Consider the following 15,207-nt stretch of genomic DNA (forward strand, 5'->3'; position numbering starts at 1 on the left):
CTTTTTGTTAGGATATTTGTTTGTGATAGTGATACACGCATCCAACAAGTGTTATTCAGTCTTTATGTAATATCTTAATTCTTATCATGGAGGGATCTATGCTGAGGACTCACATTCAGATATATCTTTATAAAATTTGGGAGAAGGGGGACGGGATGGGAGTGAGATCAGATGTCATGCTTTCTTTCTTATTCTTGTCTCCTCATTACTCAGGTGCAGGGTTTGGTCCTGGAATTCCTGGCTTGCATGTTGGCATTGGAATTGGCGCTGGATGTGGGGTTGGTTTAGGGTTTGGCTATGGTGTGGGAAAGGGTATTGCTTTGGATGAGAATCGGAGATACTCTAATGTGGGACATCTCTCCCGTGGACCTATAAATTTTCCATCTCAGTATGTTCATTATCTTTTTATTATTTATTTATTTGTTTTTCTGTTTTTTTGTTTCCATTTGTTCATGAATTAAACTCCTAGAAACCATCTTTGACTTACATGCCTATGCTTGCTCTTACTAGAAAAAAAAGAAAAGAGAAGAAAAAGGAAGTTTTAAATGCTTTGCACTCTGCTCTGAGGGAGGAGGAGATATCATCTTTGGATGACTTGATAAATGCAATTGATAGAAGATAGTGTGTCATTCTTTGAATTTTGCATAATCTAATGTAATTATGTAGGTATATTAAATTAGTAACTAAACTACAGTATGCCTTTGAACATTGAAATCGAGTAATTTACTCCTAACATCACTTAAAAAATTTGTCAAATTGATGATAATTTCATCAAATAGCTCCTTAACTTCCTACATAAACCCTGTTACCCCCTATATTTAGAAAAAACTTGAAAAGTAACGCCCTTCAATAGTTCCAATATTTTTTCACCTAAGTTCCCCTACTTTCATCCATTTTCAATGTTGTGCTTCCATTAACCACCGTCTAGATTGTGCCCTTAAAATGCATAAAACAACTTGGATTTGCTATTTTCTAGATTGCAAATGTTAAAAAACCAAAAAAAAAAAAAAGTATTTCTATTGTGTGTGCGCGCGCGTGTGTGAAACATAATAAATTTTTTCCTCACTGACTGACTAGTGCCACCACAAAATTGTACTCCACGTTCAAAAAACCTAAACCACCAGCGACTCAAAGAACAAAAAATCCAAATACATCCAATCGAAACACATAACACAAACTTAAGTAGATCATAATAATTTGATCAGATTTTGATTATATATGTTCTATATTTAGTTCAACACACCCCCCCCCCCCCTCCCTCCCCATCCTCTCTAAAATTCTCATTTTTCATTCCTCTTCCACGTTTTCTGAGTAACCAAATGGAGTAAAAAGCTCTTTTTAACTCAATTAAGCGCTATATTGAAGAAAAGGAACTTGAAAAGTATACACTAAGGGTATGGTTCTTGGACCATGTGTAAGAGCACCCTTCAAGAGGAAGATGCACTAATCCAAGTTTAGAGATAAAATTAGAAAAATCTAAAATAGCTGAGATCACAGTTGTAGCTCCCAATATCTTGCTTTGCAATCTGGTAACATTGAAGTTGTCCTCTATACACTGTGATCCCTCCCACCAATTCTGCATCCTAGCTAGTTTGAGTCAATGACGTACGACAAATTGGTGGAATTTGTCTCCCCATGGTTGTGGTGGGTTTAGGGTTAGGAAAATTTGTGGAACTAAGGTTTAAAATTGTTGAAGAAATGGTTATGAGGTTCTGAACTTGAGATAGGAAATCAAAGGTGGTTAGATGAGTTATCTGATGTCTATTTGTATTTGGTAGGAAAAAGAATGTGGGGGTTCTAGGGTTTTAATAAGAAAGGGCTTGATTTGGGGTTGCAAGGAAGAAGAAAGAGAGATTTTTCTGGTTTTTAGGGGCTGTATGAACAATACTATAAGGAGTGAAGAAGAAAAATAAGAATCTCCTGCTCCTGCTCCTCCTTAGAAGGAGAAGGAGAAGGATGCTTGTATAGACCCTACCCTTAATTTCTCTTATATAGATCCTACCCTTGTAGTGGGGAGGTTGTGGACCATCTTTTGATACATTGCAGTGTGGCATCTGAATTGTGGAGTTTTGTATTTAGGATGTTTGGGATCCAATGGGTATTAAGAAAATTCTCAATCTATTATGTGGGTGGCAGATTGGACTTGGAGGATCTAATTTTTCTTCAAATGTTTGGAATCTTTTTCCTTTATGTTTTTGTGGATTATATGGAGGGAAAAATATTGATGTACTTATGAAGGTGTGGAGTACACGTGAACTAAATTGCTAGCATCCTTTATTAGTTCTCTTTATGAGTGGTCTATTGCTTCGGGTTTTACAGATAGTAATTCTATTAATCTTTCATAAAGTCAATTCATATGTAGATATTTTTTCCTATTTGTAATTCTTTAGGCTGCTTTATGTCTTTTTTCGTGAAGTAGTCTCTTTTCAATAAAATTATTCTTACCTTAAAAGAAATTTTTTTTTTAACAAATGAAAGGATTTAAAGTCCCATCATTTAAAATCCTAGGAATCACAAATTTCGTTGTTTGGATAAAATGATGGTAATATAAATTCACATTTGATTTTAAAATGTCTAAATTTTCATTTTATTCATTTTTTAAAAGAATTTTAGCTTTCTTGTTTCTAGAGAATCTGATAACACCCCTTCCACAGCCATAACCATCCAACTTCAGCACCTTCAACACCTTTTAATTTTATGAATCAGTAAGAATATTGTTCCACACAAAATGATATTACAACAAAAGCCCGAAGGACCCTAAACCAATACAAACCAGAGGTCAACACCAGAAAATTTCCACAGCCATAAGGCAAAACCAAAACAGAGCAAACACTCTACCCTCAGGCTTAGGATCCGTTTGGCTGAAAGGGTGGAAAAGTGGGAGAATAAAAAAGATTTTATTTTCTCATCATTTTTATTTGGTTGAGAGTCAAAACGTAGAGGGATGGAAAAAATGAGTTTGAATAAATTTCCTCATATACGCCTGTTAAAGAATGATGCCCAATTAAAACAAAAAAGTGATGAATAACCACAAAAAAGAGCAATCACATTTATTAAAAAATAAAAATCATGTCCCAAAAGAAAAAAATCACGTCAAGTAAAAAAAATAAAAATAAAAAACTACTATCACGCCTAGGCACTGGAAAATTAAAAAAAAAAAAAGTGTCATGCCCAAGAAGAGGGTTAATGTTGGTAAAAGGCTAAAATCTTGGAGAGGTTTGAGAGGGTTTGAGAGGGTTTGTGGAGAGATATACGCATGGGATGGGAGGATTTTAGAAAGAATTGTCAATTTGTTGTTGGGTTGGGAAATAGAGTGAGATTTTGGCAGGATGGGTGGTATGGGGATCAACCTTTCCAAGTGGCTTTCCCAAGGCTGTATGGAATTGCCATTGATAAGGAGGCATCTGTGGAAGCTTCTTTGTCAAGGCAGGGGGCAGATGATAGAAGAATTTGGGATGTTCGTTTTATTCGAGATTTTAACGATTGGGAGATGGAGGAAGGGCTGCATTTTCTTCGTATATTGGGAGCTAATACTCCCCCAATGGATGGTAGAGACCGGATGAAATGGAAGTTGAAGCCTAATGGGGAGTTTGACATTAGGTCGTATTATAACAAATTGCGGGACTCTCCCTCAATTGTCTTTCCTTGGAAAGGAATATGGAAAGTTAAGGCTCCTAGGCGAGTTTCTTTTTTTGTTTGGTGTGTAGCTTGGAATAAGATCCTAACGGGTGATAATTTGAGACGATTGAGGGGATTGGATTTTGTAGACTGGTGCATTATGTGCCGGCATTGTGGAGAGATGGTAGACCACTTACTTCTTCATTGTGAGATGGCTTATCGCTTGTGGAGCTTTGTCTTCATAACTTTTGGTTTGTCTTGGGTTATGCCTAGATCGATCCCAAATTTGCTTTTTGGTTGGTGGAATTGGTTGGGGAAGCATTCGTCTCAGATTTGGAACTTAGTTCCGTTGTGCATCCTATGGTGTATTTGGAAGGAACGGAATCGTAGGACTTTTGAGGATTTGGATAGTTCAGTGTTTCAGATGATTGCCTCTTTTAGTGGATCTCTTTTTGATTGGTCTCGAGCATGGGGACTCACAACTAGTGATTCTCTCCCTTCTTTTCTTAGCTCTCTCTCTCTTTTGTAATTATTTTGTTGTTTGGTTTTATTTTTTGTTTTTCAGTTTTTCTTCTTGTATTTTCTGGGTTTGCTCTATGTTTTTTCATGCATAGAGTAGCCATTCGTATATATAACATTCTTACTTATCAAAAAAAAAAAATTAACGTGTTAAAGACAATATAACAATCAAGTGATCAATTAAAGGGTGAGCCAAGTACAAAAAATATACACATATATGATATTTGATAGCCTTAATCAAAATGAAGACATGAAGTACATATACCCAAAGAGAAAAAGAAAAAAAGCACTAAAATGTTAAGCAATAATTTCTATGCCTAACAAAAGCAATGTAATGCGATCCTAAATGTATATAATTATCATTCTCATTAAGTGTAGAAACATTATCATTGTAATTACACGATTTGTAACCCTAATCATCTTACACATATACTTCATATTTTTATGAGAAGAAAATAAAATCAATTGAGAAAATAGATGTCATTTCCAAATTCACGATAACTACTAGAGTGTGTTTGTTTGGAAGTGAGACAAAGTGAATGGAAAACTTTAGAGAGAAAATGGGAAGGAAAACTTTTTTGGAGTGTGCTTGGTTGGGTAGGAAGAAAGAAAATAAAATGGTGAGGCCCAAGTGTTTTCTCCTCAGGCCCACCAAATGTTTTCTCCTCAAAATGAAGAGAAAACTAAGTGGGGATGAATTTATTCTTGATTGACAAAAATGCCCATGTGTATGTGCACATGGCTTCTTCAAGTTGCCTTTTTTTTTTTTTTTTTCCTTTTGATTTTCTAGGAAACCTCTTGAAACAAAATACTAATAAACTTGAAGCATGGTAAAAATTCACAAGAATTGAAATTCATCTGATTCATCAAAACAAATACAAAAAATTCACAAGAATACAAAATATGGCAAAAAATTTCCAAGATTATTCATGCCTTGGTACTTTTTTTTTTTGGAGGAACCATGCCTTTATGCTTCTCTTGGGTTTGTCCAATGTGGAATAAGCTCCATAGATTTTGTGATATGCAAATTTTGTAGTTATGAGAGGTGTTTATGATACTCCAAAGTTGCCATGTTTTGTTCAATATGAATATGTTTTTTTGATAAACATGCATTTGACTTGGAATAAAGCTCAGTGTATATTTATTTATTTAGTTTATATAATTTGGGATGCTGGTAAGGGTGGCACTATCTAATTTAATATTAGTCAGATAATGTGGTGCCAAGAAAAAGAAAAGAGGTTTAGCTCTAAATTGGTTTGGAGTTATCTTCTCAAACCGTCTTCCTCCAACCCACTATATGCTATATGGTGATTGAAGATTCGTGTGCAATTTTAGTCACATGATTTTTTTAATCAAACATATGGCTTGTTTATTCACATAATTGTTCTCCATTGCTTATTGTGGTGTCTTTGGAGGGAAAGGAATAGTAGGTGTTTTGAAGATAATGAGAGATCCATACCAGACCTCAAGCTTTTTTTCTTTAGGACTTTAATAGATTGGTTGGCTACTTTGCGAAACCAATCATTCTCTTCCTTTCTTGATTTTCTTGATTCATGTAATTTTTGTTGACCCCTTCTACACTCCCTGTGTACTAGGGTGTCCCCTTTTTGATATCAAGAAAATTTATTACTTATCAAAAAAAAAAAAAAACATGTGGCTTGTTTTAATAATAGACATAAATAGTTTTATACATCATCACGAATAGATTAGAGGAAATAGCTCAAAACTGAGTTGGAGCTAAACTTTGAAAAGGAAAAAAGAAAGAAAGTATTCTTCTGTTTACCAGCATTAGATTTTTAGCTGATCTTTATTCGTTTAAACTTTTGTTTATATTTTGGAATTCTCATTTGGCCTGTGTTGTCAGGGATGAGATTGGTGCACTAGTTGATGAGCTTATTATTAATACCAAGAAGGTTATCCGCGCAACTTCGAGAGAGATTGACAAGTGGAGAAGATGATGTATAATCAAATCAATTAATCTAGTACGTCTTAGTTGCTGCCCTCTTGTTGGATTCTGTATACATGCATTTGCCTAGGCCAATATAAAAAGATCTTTGATTTCCATGCATGTTTGGTCATGTATCTGTTCTGTTTTGGGTTATTTTTAAAAATTATTTCCCTGTCTGGTTTTCTGGAGACAATTGTCTGTTTTGGTGGATTCCACTAGCAGTACTTACAAAAAAAAAACTCATCTCTGTCCATAGTTGTGACTGGAAACTTGTTTTTCGAATGAAAATAGGTTTGGTTCCAATTTAGAGTCCAAGGCTCTCACTACCAATAGAAAGATGACATGTGTCCCATCATGTTTAAGGGACATAACTCACTTGGTTGTTTGGATTAAGTGAGTCATGTGCATTAATCTAGTCTCGACATGTACATTGCACATGACAAGGATAACTATCAATTTCTTATTGATGATTGGACCTAAACTTTGTCCTTTTTAAAAGGTGAGCACTTCGTGGAAAATCTTATAACTCAAATGGAGTAGATGTCTAAGATGTAAAATAAGATTAGATATTTGGATTAATTGGATCCATTCATTACCATTCACTCTAAAACTATGCTAATTTAGATATTGATTTTCACTATTTAAAATATTGATAGATGCAAATTGTTTGCAAAAAGATGTTAGGGGAAAATATTGTAAATTATTTTTAAATTAATGTGCTAGTTATAGATTTTTGTAATAATAGCGCATTTATTTAAAATACATGAATATTTAATCATGGATAGTTGTAACTAATCTTATATCATTTTCATTGCGGTTGATGAAACTTATTTGGGTTAGTGTGAGTGAGTTATAGTGAACCTGAGCTAATTAAAGCCTAATGTTTTTAGGTGTTCCCAAAGGTTGCCAAGAGTCTTGGAATTTAATTAGCACTTCTTCATGCACGAAGTGCTTGGGAGTTTTGGAAGGAAAAAGTTCAAGTTGTGGGTTAAGTAACATATTGTAACTATCTAAAAAAAAGTGTTCTCAGAGGTTAAATCTTGTATGGAACTTATTAAAATTGTATTCTATACTATAGTTGTTGATAGCAATGACCTTTGGGAGTATTAAAATGTTGCACTAGAATCTTTGAATCCTATATAGGATGGGCTACAATAATTGAAGTTTGTCCTACAAAGGGTAATTTTCTATAGGACTAATCCATTCCAATCTTAACTCATGTAATTAGTAATTAGCGTAGCCTTCGATCAAGTTAATCATGAAACAATCCACGGGGCAAATATCACATGGGAGATTGGTGAAGCCAATTTTGTAAAAAGGGAATAGAATTGCAACATTTAGTCATAGGATTATCACTTGAATAAATTGGTTTAAACTATGAAAGATGCTTTTTCTCAAACCTTGCAATTGGGTTGGGTTGATCGGTTTCAAATTCAATCTAGTTAGGTTTGGGCCAATCAGATTGGGTAAGAAAACATGTCATTCTAAATGTGTTACTAAATTTGTGACCCTAATCTAGTCTTTCAAGGGCTAGGTCAACTTTATACGACGCTACTATTTTCACATGAAAAAATAATATAGAATTAAAAGATTAAAAAAAAAAAACCTTAATCATATTGTATTTATCTTCCTTTCAATACAAATAAAAGAACAAAGAATCAAACTCACTTCAAAATAAAATGTTAACTATTACATAAAATATTAAAATTACACCATCCAAGTTAAATAAGACATAAATTAATACTTAAGGTTTTATAGTCCAAAATTGTTCGCTAATCTTGCCATCTCCACAAAAAGAAGAGAGAAACAAAAACTGGATGCGGACCATATCATGTCAACTACCATGTTAGGTTCGCTTGTTAAAAAAAAAAGTTAGGATACTTGCAAATATATAAAAGCTTTAAAAGTGAAACATATAAAGAAAATAAATAAATAAATAATAGGAATTACAGCTTTATATTCTCAATATTAGTCGAAGATCCAGTATTGAAAATGTGTACTTGAGAGTTGCCCTTTAAGTTGGCGAGGCTAGTAATTGTGTTAGTATTCTGATATACAATATAAAATTTTAATATTATTCTAGTATAATGAAAATAAGTCAATATAGAACTAAAATTTTATTATTATTCTATAAATGGATTAAATATTATATTCAAATCCATGAAATTAACAAAATCTATAGTGAGTAAGAATTTTACCACAAATATTACAAGTTTATTCAAAAGCAAGTAAGCAATCACGGTTAAATTATCAATATATTGCGTGCCATTGAATAGAGTTAAAAAAACTGATTATAAATTTGTATTTTTCCTTTCATTAAAAGAGAACATCCATTTTTAAAAAAAATGAAAGTGGGAAATGGTTATAAGAGAAGGAAACTGATTGGATTGAGAACTATGAGAAAGTGAGTACAGCACAAAGAAAAAATGCAAAACAAAAATCCTGTGTTAAAAAATGGGCTGACCTACAACCTGATTTGGTCTTACATGGGTTTGGGTTGACCTATTTTTGAAAAAGTCCAAAAGACCCTATATGTACCTACATTTTTTTTAATGTAGAATAGATTGCCATGGCCTTCCTGGACTCTCATGCGTGTCTGAAATCATCGCGTAAGGCAAAAAGGCACTAGTAGAAATCATGGGCATCGGAGTCGGAATCGCATGAAATTTGGCAAGCTGAAGCAAAACGGTCTTCTAAGCAATAGTCATAGCGTTGCCACGAGATACCCCTTGAAAATGGTAAAATCCTTCATTTAGGCTCTGGAAACTATTATTTTGCTGTTTATAGAAATTTTTGTTTCCTTAATAACTTTTTGCTTAAAAGTTAGAATAAGGTCTCATTTGTTAAGGTTAGTAGTTTATGATTCTACATTTAACTCAATTTTTCTCTTTTTGGTAAATTTTGGTATTTTTTCACCTAATCGCATAATTAATGTGAATTAGGGTTTTAGACATTTTTCTTAGTATTTATATGTTTTGTAACTGTCAGAAGTAAAGCAAACTATTATCAATAAACACAAACATTTTGTCAAATTTTTTTCTAGTGGATTCCAGTTTTTATCTCTTTGTGGATTCAGAGAAACTCTCATGGACTCGAGGTTTACTATCAAAAGCTAATAGTTTAGTTTCTGTTTCATCAAGAGACTATCATGTGTGCTTTTGTCAAGCCTCCGCGACATCATTTTTCCTTCGAGTTTAGGTGGATTAGAAAATTTGAGTACCCTATTTTTTCATGAGTCCTAACTACGTGTACCCACATTTCATTGAATTGTGTATAGCATTATAGTTTCTCAACAACTTCTCAATAAATTCTAGGTAGCAATTTGTTAATGGTTCACATTTGCCACCATTAATATCACTTTTTTACATAACTACTATTAACCGCTTGTCATGTTTGGTTAGGTAGATTTTAGGGAGGATGGAAAAAAGTAGAGGGAAAATGATAGTTTTGTATGTTTGGTTAGGAAAGAAAGGGGGAGAGAAAGCTGGTGGCACCTAAAAGTTCTCTCTCCAGGCCCACCGAAAAGCAATATTTCCAAAGTTTTATCATTCTCTTCTATTTTCTTCTTCTATTTCATCCTTTGGGCAACATTTTATCTCTTTTTTTTTATTTTATTTTATTATCTTTTTAATATTTGTTTTGAGTTTTTTTTTTAAATAAATTTCAACCTTTTATTTTTCCTCATTTGTTTTGGTTTCTCACTTTCTTATACTTAAAAAAAAAAAAAAAATGAAGTTCCATCCATACACAATTTTTTTTTTTTTAAGAAATTGGTTTCTCACTTTCTTATACTTAAAAAAAAAAAAAAAATGAAGTTCCATCCATACACAATTTTTTTTTTTTTAAGAATCTAATAGGATTATTTGAGTGAATTTATACGAATTCTATTTTATATCTTCCCATTTTTCTTCTCATCAAATAAAAATATTTTTATCCTTTTACTTTTTCATCTTTCTTACTTGACGGACCTTAGGTGTTGTAAAATTGTTATGCAATAACCTTTGTTCAAATGATTTACTCCAATCCTGTTAGAGGCTCTATCAATAGTAATTATGAAAAAACTGATGAAGAAGAAGTGTTTTACTGATTACCCCAATAATGTCCATGGTAATGGTATTACTATAATTCACAGTGACCGTGACCATGATTTTCTTGTAGTGAAGCGCTGCTGTCGATCTTGATGGATGAGAGCAAAATTTCGGTGAAACATTGGATGGGACATGTTATCCAAACCAAAGCAATCCATAAGTTAAGAAGCGCTCCACGTAAGGACCATAATCTGCCACATCAGCAAACCTACCCTATCATGTCATTGCATTGGATTACGCATTCCACAATGCCAACCAATCAAAGCCCATAAACAAGAATCCTACGTGGCAAATCCACATCCACCAGCTCAAGCATATAGTATCTCATTGATCTCCACAATTACTTACACCAATTCAATTCTGATTTCTGAACCACCACCGCACAATCCGGCGAACCAGAAATGGCTTCTCTGGCAGCATCCACGGCAGCAGCATCTCTTGGTGTGGCGGAAATGCTCGGAAACCCTCTCAACTTCAGTGTTGCGGCCAGGTCAGCCCCAACGCCCTCCAGCCCAGCTACCTTCAAGACTGTTGCTCTTTTCTCCAAGAAGAAGCCCGCACCGCCACCCAAGTCTAAGCCTGCTCCGGCGAACGATGAGCTTGCCAAGTGGTATGGTAAGTTCATCCATTCAACCATTATCTCATTTTTTTTCTCTATATGCGCAATGGTGCTAGCTGTGCAACGTACATGCATGTGGAGTGTGTGTGTATATATATATTTATTTATTTATGAAACTTTTGCCTGGCGGTTTGTTCAGGTCCTGACAGAAGAATTTTCTTGCCGGAGGGCCTCTTGGACCGGTCTGAGATCCCGGAGTACTTAACTGGAGAAGTTCCCGGAGAGTATGTTTCTTCTTCTAAATTCTAAGCCTAGCTAGCATTTGTTTTCTTTCTGAAATATATTCGATGGTGCTAGGTTTAGCCGTTGAAGTTGTAGATTGTAATTTATAATTAATGTAGTGTAATGATATATGTACCAGTACCGCGTCGATTGAGTAATTAATTTTGCTTGTTTAATATATGTGCATACAGTTATGGTTATGATCCTTTTGGGCTTAGCAAGAAGCCAGAGAACTTCAGCAAGTATGTTAAAAATCGATCTCTGTCACTCTCTCTTTATTGCTCTTTCGACTTCACAGGGCTTTTTGTACAAATTAATATCTGGAAATAATTAAACACCTCATATATGATATCAATGAAAAAATGTGGTGTCGGGGATGCTTTGGTTGCAGATATCAGGCGTATGAGTTGATTCACGGCCGGTGGGCCATGCTTGGTGCTGCCGGATTCATTATCCCTGAGGCTTTAAACAAATTTGGCGCTAACTGCGGCCCTGAGGCTGTCTGGTTCAAGGTTCTTTTTTAATTGCCATTCTATAAGTGTCATCACAAGATGCTTTGCAAGAACTAGTAAAATTGATTTTTTTTTTTAAAAAAAAAATTTTAAATTAAGACATTTTCAAGGGCATATAATCCCTCAACTATGTATATTGATTTAAAAATTCAAGAAATACTCTAGTTGAAGAATTAATATTATTGAAGATTTGAAGGCACTCTATCAAAATTGACTTATACATTGTGTCTATTACTCTATAGTAAAATTATGTATCATGATAACAGAAATTTTCATAGCCACCCGTCTGCAAGCTTCCACTTCTTAATCTAGTTATATAATAATAAACCAAGCATATGCTACTTTATTTTCTTATTGATCCACAATTGTGAGCTTCAGTGCTTGGGTTAGATATCACTTGTCAATTGTCACGGTACCCGTCAGTTTTATTTATCATAAATTGAGATATTTGTAGCTAGCGCTTGCGTTTATTTTTATGAATTGCAGAAATTTCTTGCTGTCAATAGATTTTTCATTCGGATCCATATATTCCTTGTCTATGAGTGAATCTAAAAATTATCGTACAACTTTTTGATAATGCGTTGTAGACTGGGGCTCTACTCCTAGATGGGAACACGTTGAATTACTTTGGGAAGAGCATCCCCATCAATCTTGTTGTTGCTGTCGTCGCCGAGATTGTTCTAGTTGGAGGTGCAGAATATTATAGAATCATTAATGGCTTGGTATGTGACTGTGAGGATTCTTTTTGTACCCTTGTTTTATCATTAATTATTTACACTTTTACCGATGCAAGATTAGTGTACAAAGCTTCACTAATATTCTGGTAGATTATCTAAACTAATTCATAGTTTCATTCAAGGCAACAGTTATGTAAGTTTATCCTGTTATTTCCTTGCTAGGATTTGGAGGACGAGCTTCACCCAGGTGGTCCTTTTGATCCATTGGGGCTAGCGGAGGATCCCGACCAGGCTGCAATTCTAAAGGTGAAGGAGATTAAGAATGGTAGACTTGCAATGTTTGCCATGCTCGGTTTCTACTTTCAAGCTTATGTCACGGGAGAAGGTCCTGTTGAAAACCTTGCAAAACATCTCAGTGATCCTTTTGGCAACAACTTGCTCACTGTGATTGCTGGATCTGTCGAAAGAGCTCCAACCCTGTGATTTGTTAGAATCTTAGATGCGTTGTACATCTCTCTAAGACATTTTGCAAGGGCATATAATCCTTGAACTCTAAAGTTCAAACTGTGTTTTAATTTATAGAGACCTAGCACTGTTCACTTTTGGTTGAGACATCATAATAATTTCTTCTAGCTGCAATCTTCCTTTAAGTTGATTGTAGCAAATTCGCCAATTGCTTTGCCGAGTGGAAACATTTTATTGAAAAACAGAAGGTACAGAGAAACCTGGGCAGCCTCCACCAAGATTGTATCAACAGAACAAAGGGGGCTGAAACCCATTTCAATACTTCCAAAAATAGAGTATTTACAAGAACATTTTGCTAAAACATGAGCAGCATTGTTAGCTTAGCCAATTACAAGTCCTTCACAAATGATTTCAAATGGCTTTCCTCTTTGTGCACGCTATGGCATTGATCTTATAGTTTTGAATTATTTCTCATGAATCTAATAATAATAGCTGCTAGTGTAACCTATTTTGAATGGTACATAATTAAAATGGTGTTTTTAATGAAATCATGTTAAATTAATGTTATTTTAATCAAAATTTGTCATTTTAACAAGTTGTAAAAAAGGTGAAGAAAAATTGTGTCAAAACAGGCTTTTGTGTGTGATTGTCAACCGTTGAACTAATGATCGTATGAAAAGGCAATGTTCTCAAAACAAGAGACCAGGCATGATTAATAATGCGGGTGTCACATATGTCTATCTAAGGTCTAATAAGACAACAGGTGGTTCTTGCTATTGTGTAATCAAGACCCTAAGAGCATTGGCAATGGGTGTGCCAAATGCTAACACACCAAACACCTTATTTGGTAAGATAGTTCAAACAACAGTTATCAGTGTTTAAACACTGAAATCTGTGGGCCCAAAAAAAACAACGGCCTTGGTAAGAGATTTCATTTAGGAGTATTTGAGTTACATTTCTCATTTTAGGGTGTTTAAATACTGAATTTAGAAAACTTCTCTTACCAGTTTTCAGTTTTCAAATAACATTACTCAATGACTCTTTTGTAAATATTTAGAAAAGTGTGAACCCACTTAATAAGACCTAACATAACTACAACTCTCTCTCTCTCTCTCTCTCTCTCTCTCTCTCTCGTGCACACCTCATTTTTTCTTTCTTTCTTTCTTTCTTTTCCTCCGTTCTCTTTCACATTCCTTCTCTCCTCTATGGAAGTTGACCGTTCCATTGACAAATTAGTTTTAAAATATTTTTTCTATAACGTGAGGACAATCCGTAAAAAATCAAATTTCGGGTAAAAATATGTGATAGTAACTAGTTACTCACGAGATTTAATCGCTTAGAAAATGTGCAAAAAACTAACCTTTGCTCACTGTTTTGACAATAAAATTTGAACGATAAGGAATTCGTAGATGCGGTCTCAATCTTTTAGAAAGTAGACATCCTGAGCTTGAATTCGAACACAAATTTTGAATTTTTTCGACACAAATGAAGAGAGTTATTGTTGTTTGAATATGGCCAATCTAGCTACCTAAAATTCGGATTCCACCTATGCACCGATAGAAGGGCGTAAAACTGGAAGTTGACCGTTTCGTTGACAAATTCCGTTTTGAAATTTTTTTCTATAGCCTGAGGGCAATCCATAAAAAATCAAATTCTGGGTAAAAATATATGTTAGTAGCTAGTTATTCACAAGATTTAATTGCTTAAAAAATGTGTTGAAAACTGACCATTGTTTACCGTTTTGACAATAGACTTTGAATGATAAGGAATTTGCAGACGTGGTCTTAATCTTTCAGAAACTAGACATCCAGATCTTGAATTTGAATGCAAATTTAGAATTTTTTCAAAAAAAATCAAGAGAGTTATTGTCATTTGAATATGGCCCATCTATCTAACCAAAATTCGGATTCCACCTATGCGCCGATAGAAGGGTGTAAAATTGGAAGTCGACCGTTCTGTTGACAAATTCCATTTTAAAATTTTAACTATAGTGCGAGGTCAATCCATAAAAAATCAAATTTCGGGTAAAAATATGTGTTAATAGCTAGTTATTCACGAGACTTAATCGCTTAGAAAATGTGCTGAAAACTAACCTTTGTTCACCGTTTTGACAATAAACTTTGAACAATAAGGAATTCAAAGATGCGATCTAAATATTTTAGAAACTAGACATCCTAATCTTGAATTTGAACACAAATTTTGAATTTTTTTGACACAAATCGAGAGAGTGACTGTTGTTTGAATATGGCCCATCTAGCTACCCGAAATTCGAATTCCAACCTATGCACCGATAGAAGGGTGCAAAATTGGAAGTCGACCGTCCTATTGACGAATTCTGTTTTAAATTATTTTTTCAATAGCATGAGGACAATCCATAAAAAATCAAATTTTGGGAAAAAATATGGGATAGTAGCTAGTTATTCACGAGACTTAATCGCTTAGAAAATGTGCTGAAAACTGACCTTTGTTCATCGTTTTGACAAAAACATTGAACGATAAGGAATTCATAGACGCAGTCCAAATCATTTAGAAAGTAGAC

General features: G+C 34.2%; 1 protein-coding gene and 1 non-coding gene across 3 annotated transcripts in view; both read left to right on the forward strand.

Moving 5' to 3' along the window:
* The window catches only part of LOC112031716 (uncharacterized), a 7,898-nt gene extending 610 nt beyond the window's left edge, over window positions 1–7,288 (forward strand). The window contains exons 2-4 of one of the 2 annotated variants that reach the window (XR_010625584.1): window positions 214–388; window positions 6,002–6,119; window positions 6,976–7,288. This is a non-coding gene — a transcript (uncharacterized LOC112031716). Of the gene's footprint in view, window positions 1–213; window positions 389–6,001; window positions 6,279–6,975 lie in introns of those variants that run through there. The other variant, XR_010625583.1, reaches the window with a different exon arrangement.
* A 3,212-nt stretch (window positions 7,289–10,500) lies between these two features.
* On the forward strand, window positions 10,501–12,807 carry LOC112009806 (chlorophyll a-b binding protein CP26, chloroplastic). The gene is made up of 6 exons (XM_024042144.2): window positions 10,501–10,788; window positions 10,932–11,016; window positions 11,206–11,256; window positions 11,406–11,526; window positions 12,114–12,248; window positions 12,426–12,807. The coding sequence occupies exons 1-6, from the start codon at window positions 10,575–10,577 to the stop codon at window positions 12,684–12,686; spliced, it is 867 nt and encodes a 288-aa protein (XP_023897912.2). The 5' UTR covers window positions 10,501–10,574; the 3' UTR covers window positions 12,687–12,807.
* Window positions 12,808–15,207: the final 2,400 nt, after the last annotated feature.

Source organism: Quercus suber, unplaced genomic scaffold (genome assembly GCF_002906115.3).
Source record: "Quercus suber isolate HL8 unplaced genomic scaffold, Cork oak 2.0 scaffold_598, whole genome shotgun sequence".
Lineage (NCBI taxonomy): Eukaryota > Viridiplantae > Streptophyta > Magnoliopsida > Fagales > Fagaceae > Quercus > Quercus suber.

What these genes read in the sequence shown, in the direction of transcription:
- LOC112009806 (XM_024042144.2), top strand. Translation starts at nt 10,575, where the DNA reads ATGGCTTCTCTGGCAGCATCCACGGCAGCAGCATCTCTTGGTGTGGCG. An exon ending in ACTGGAGAAGTTCCCGGAGA is followed by an intron (nt 11,017 to 11,205) that starts GTATGTTTCTTC and finishes ATGTGCATACAG; the next exon opens with TTATGGTTATGATCCTTTTG. An exon ending in ATAGAATCATTAATGGCTTG is followed by an intron (nt 12,249 to 12,425) that starts GTATGTGACTGT and finishes TTTCCTTGCTAG; the next exon opens with GATTTGGAGGACGAGCTTCA.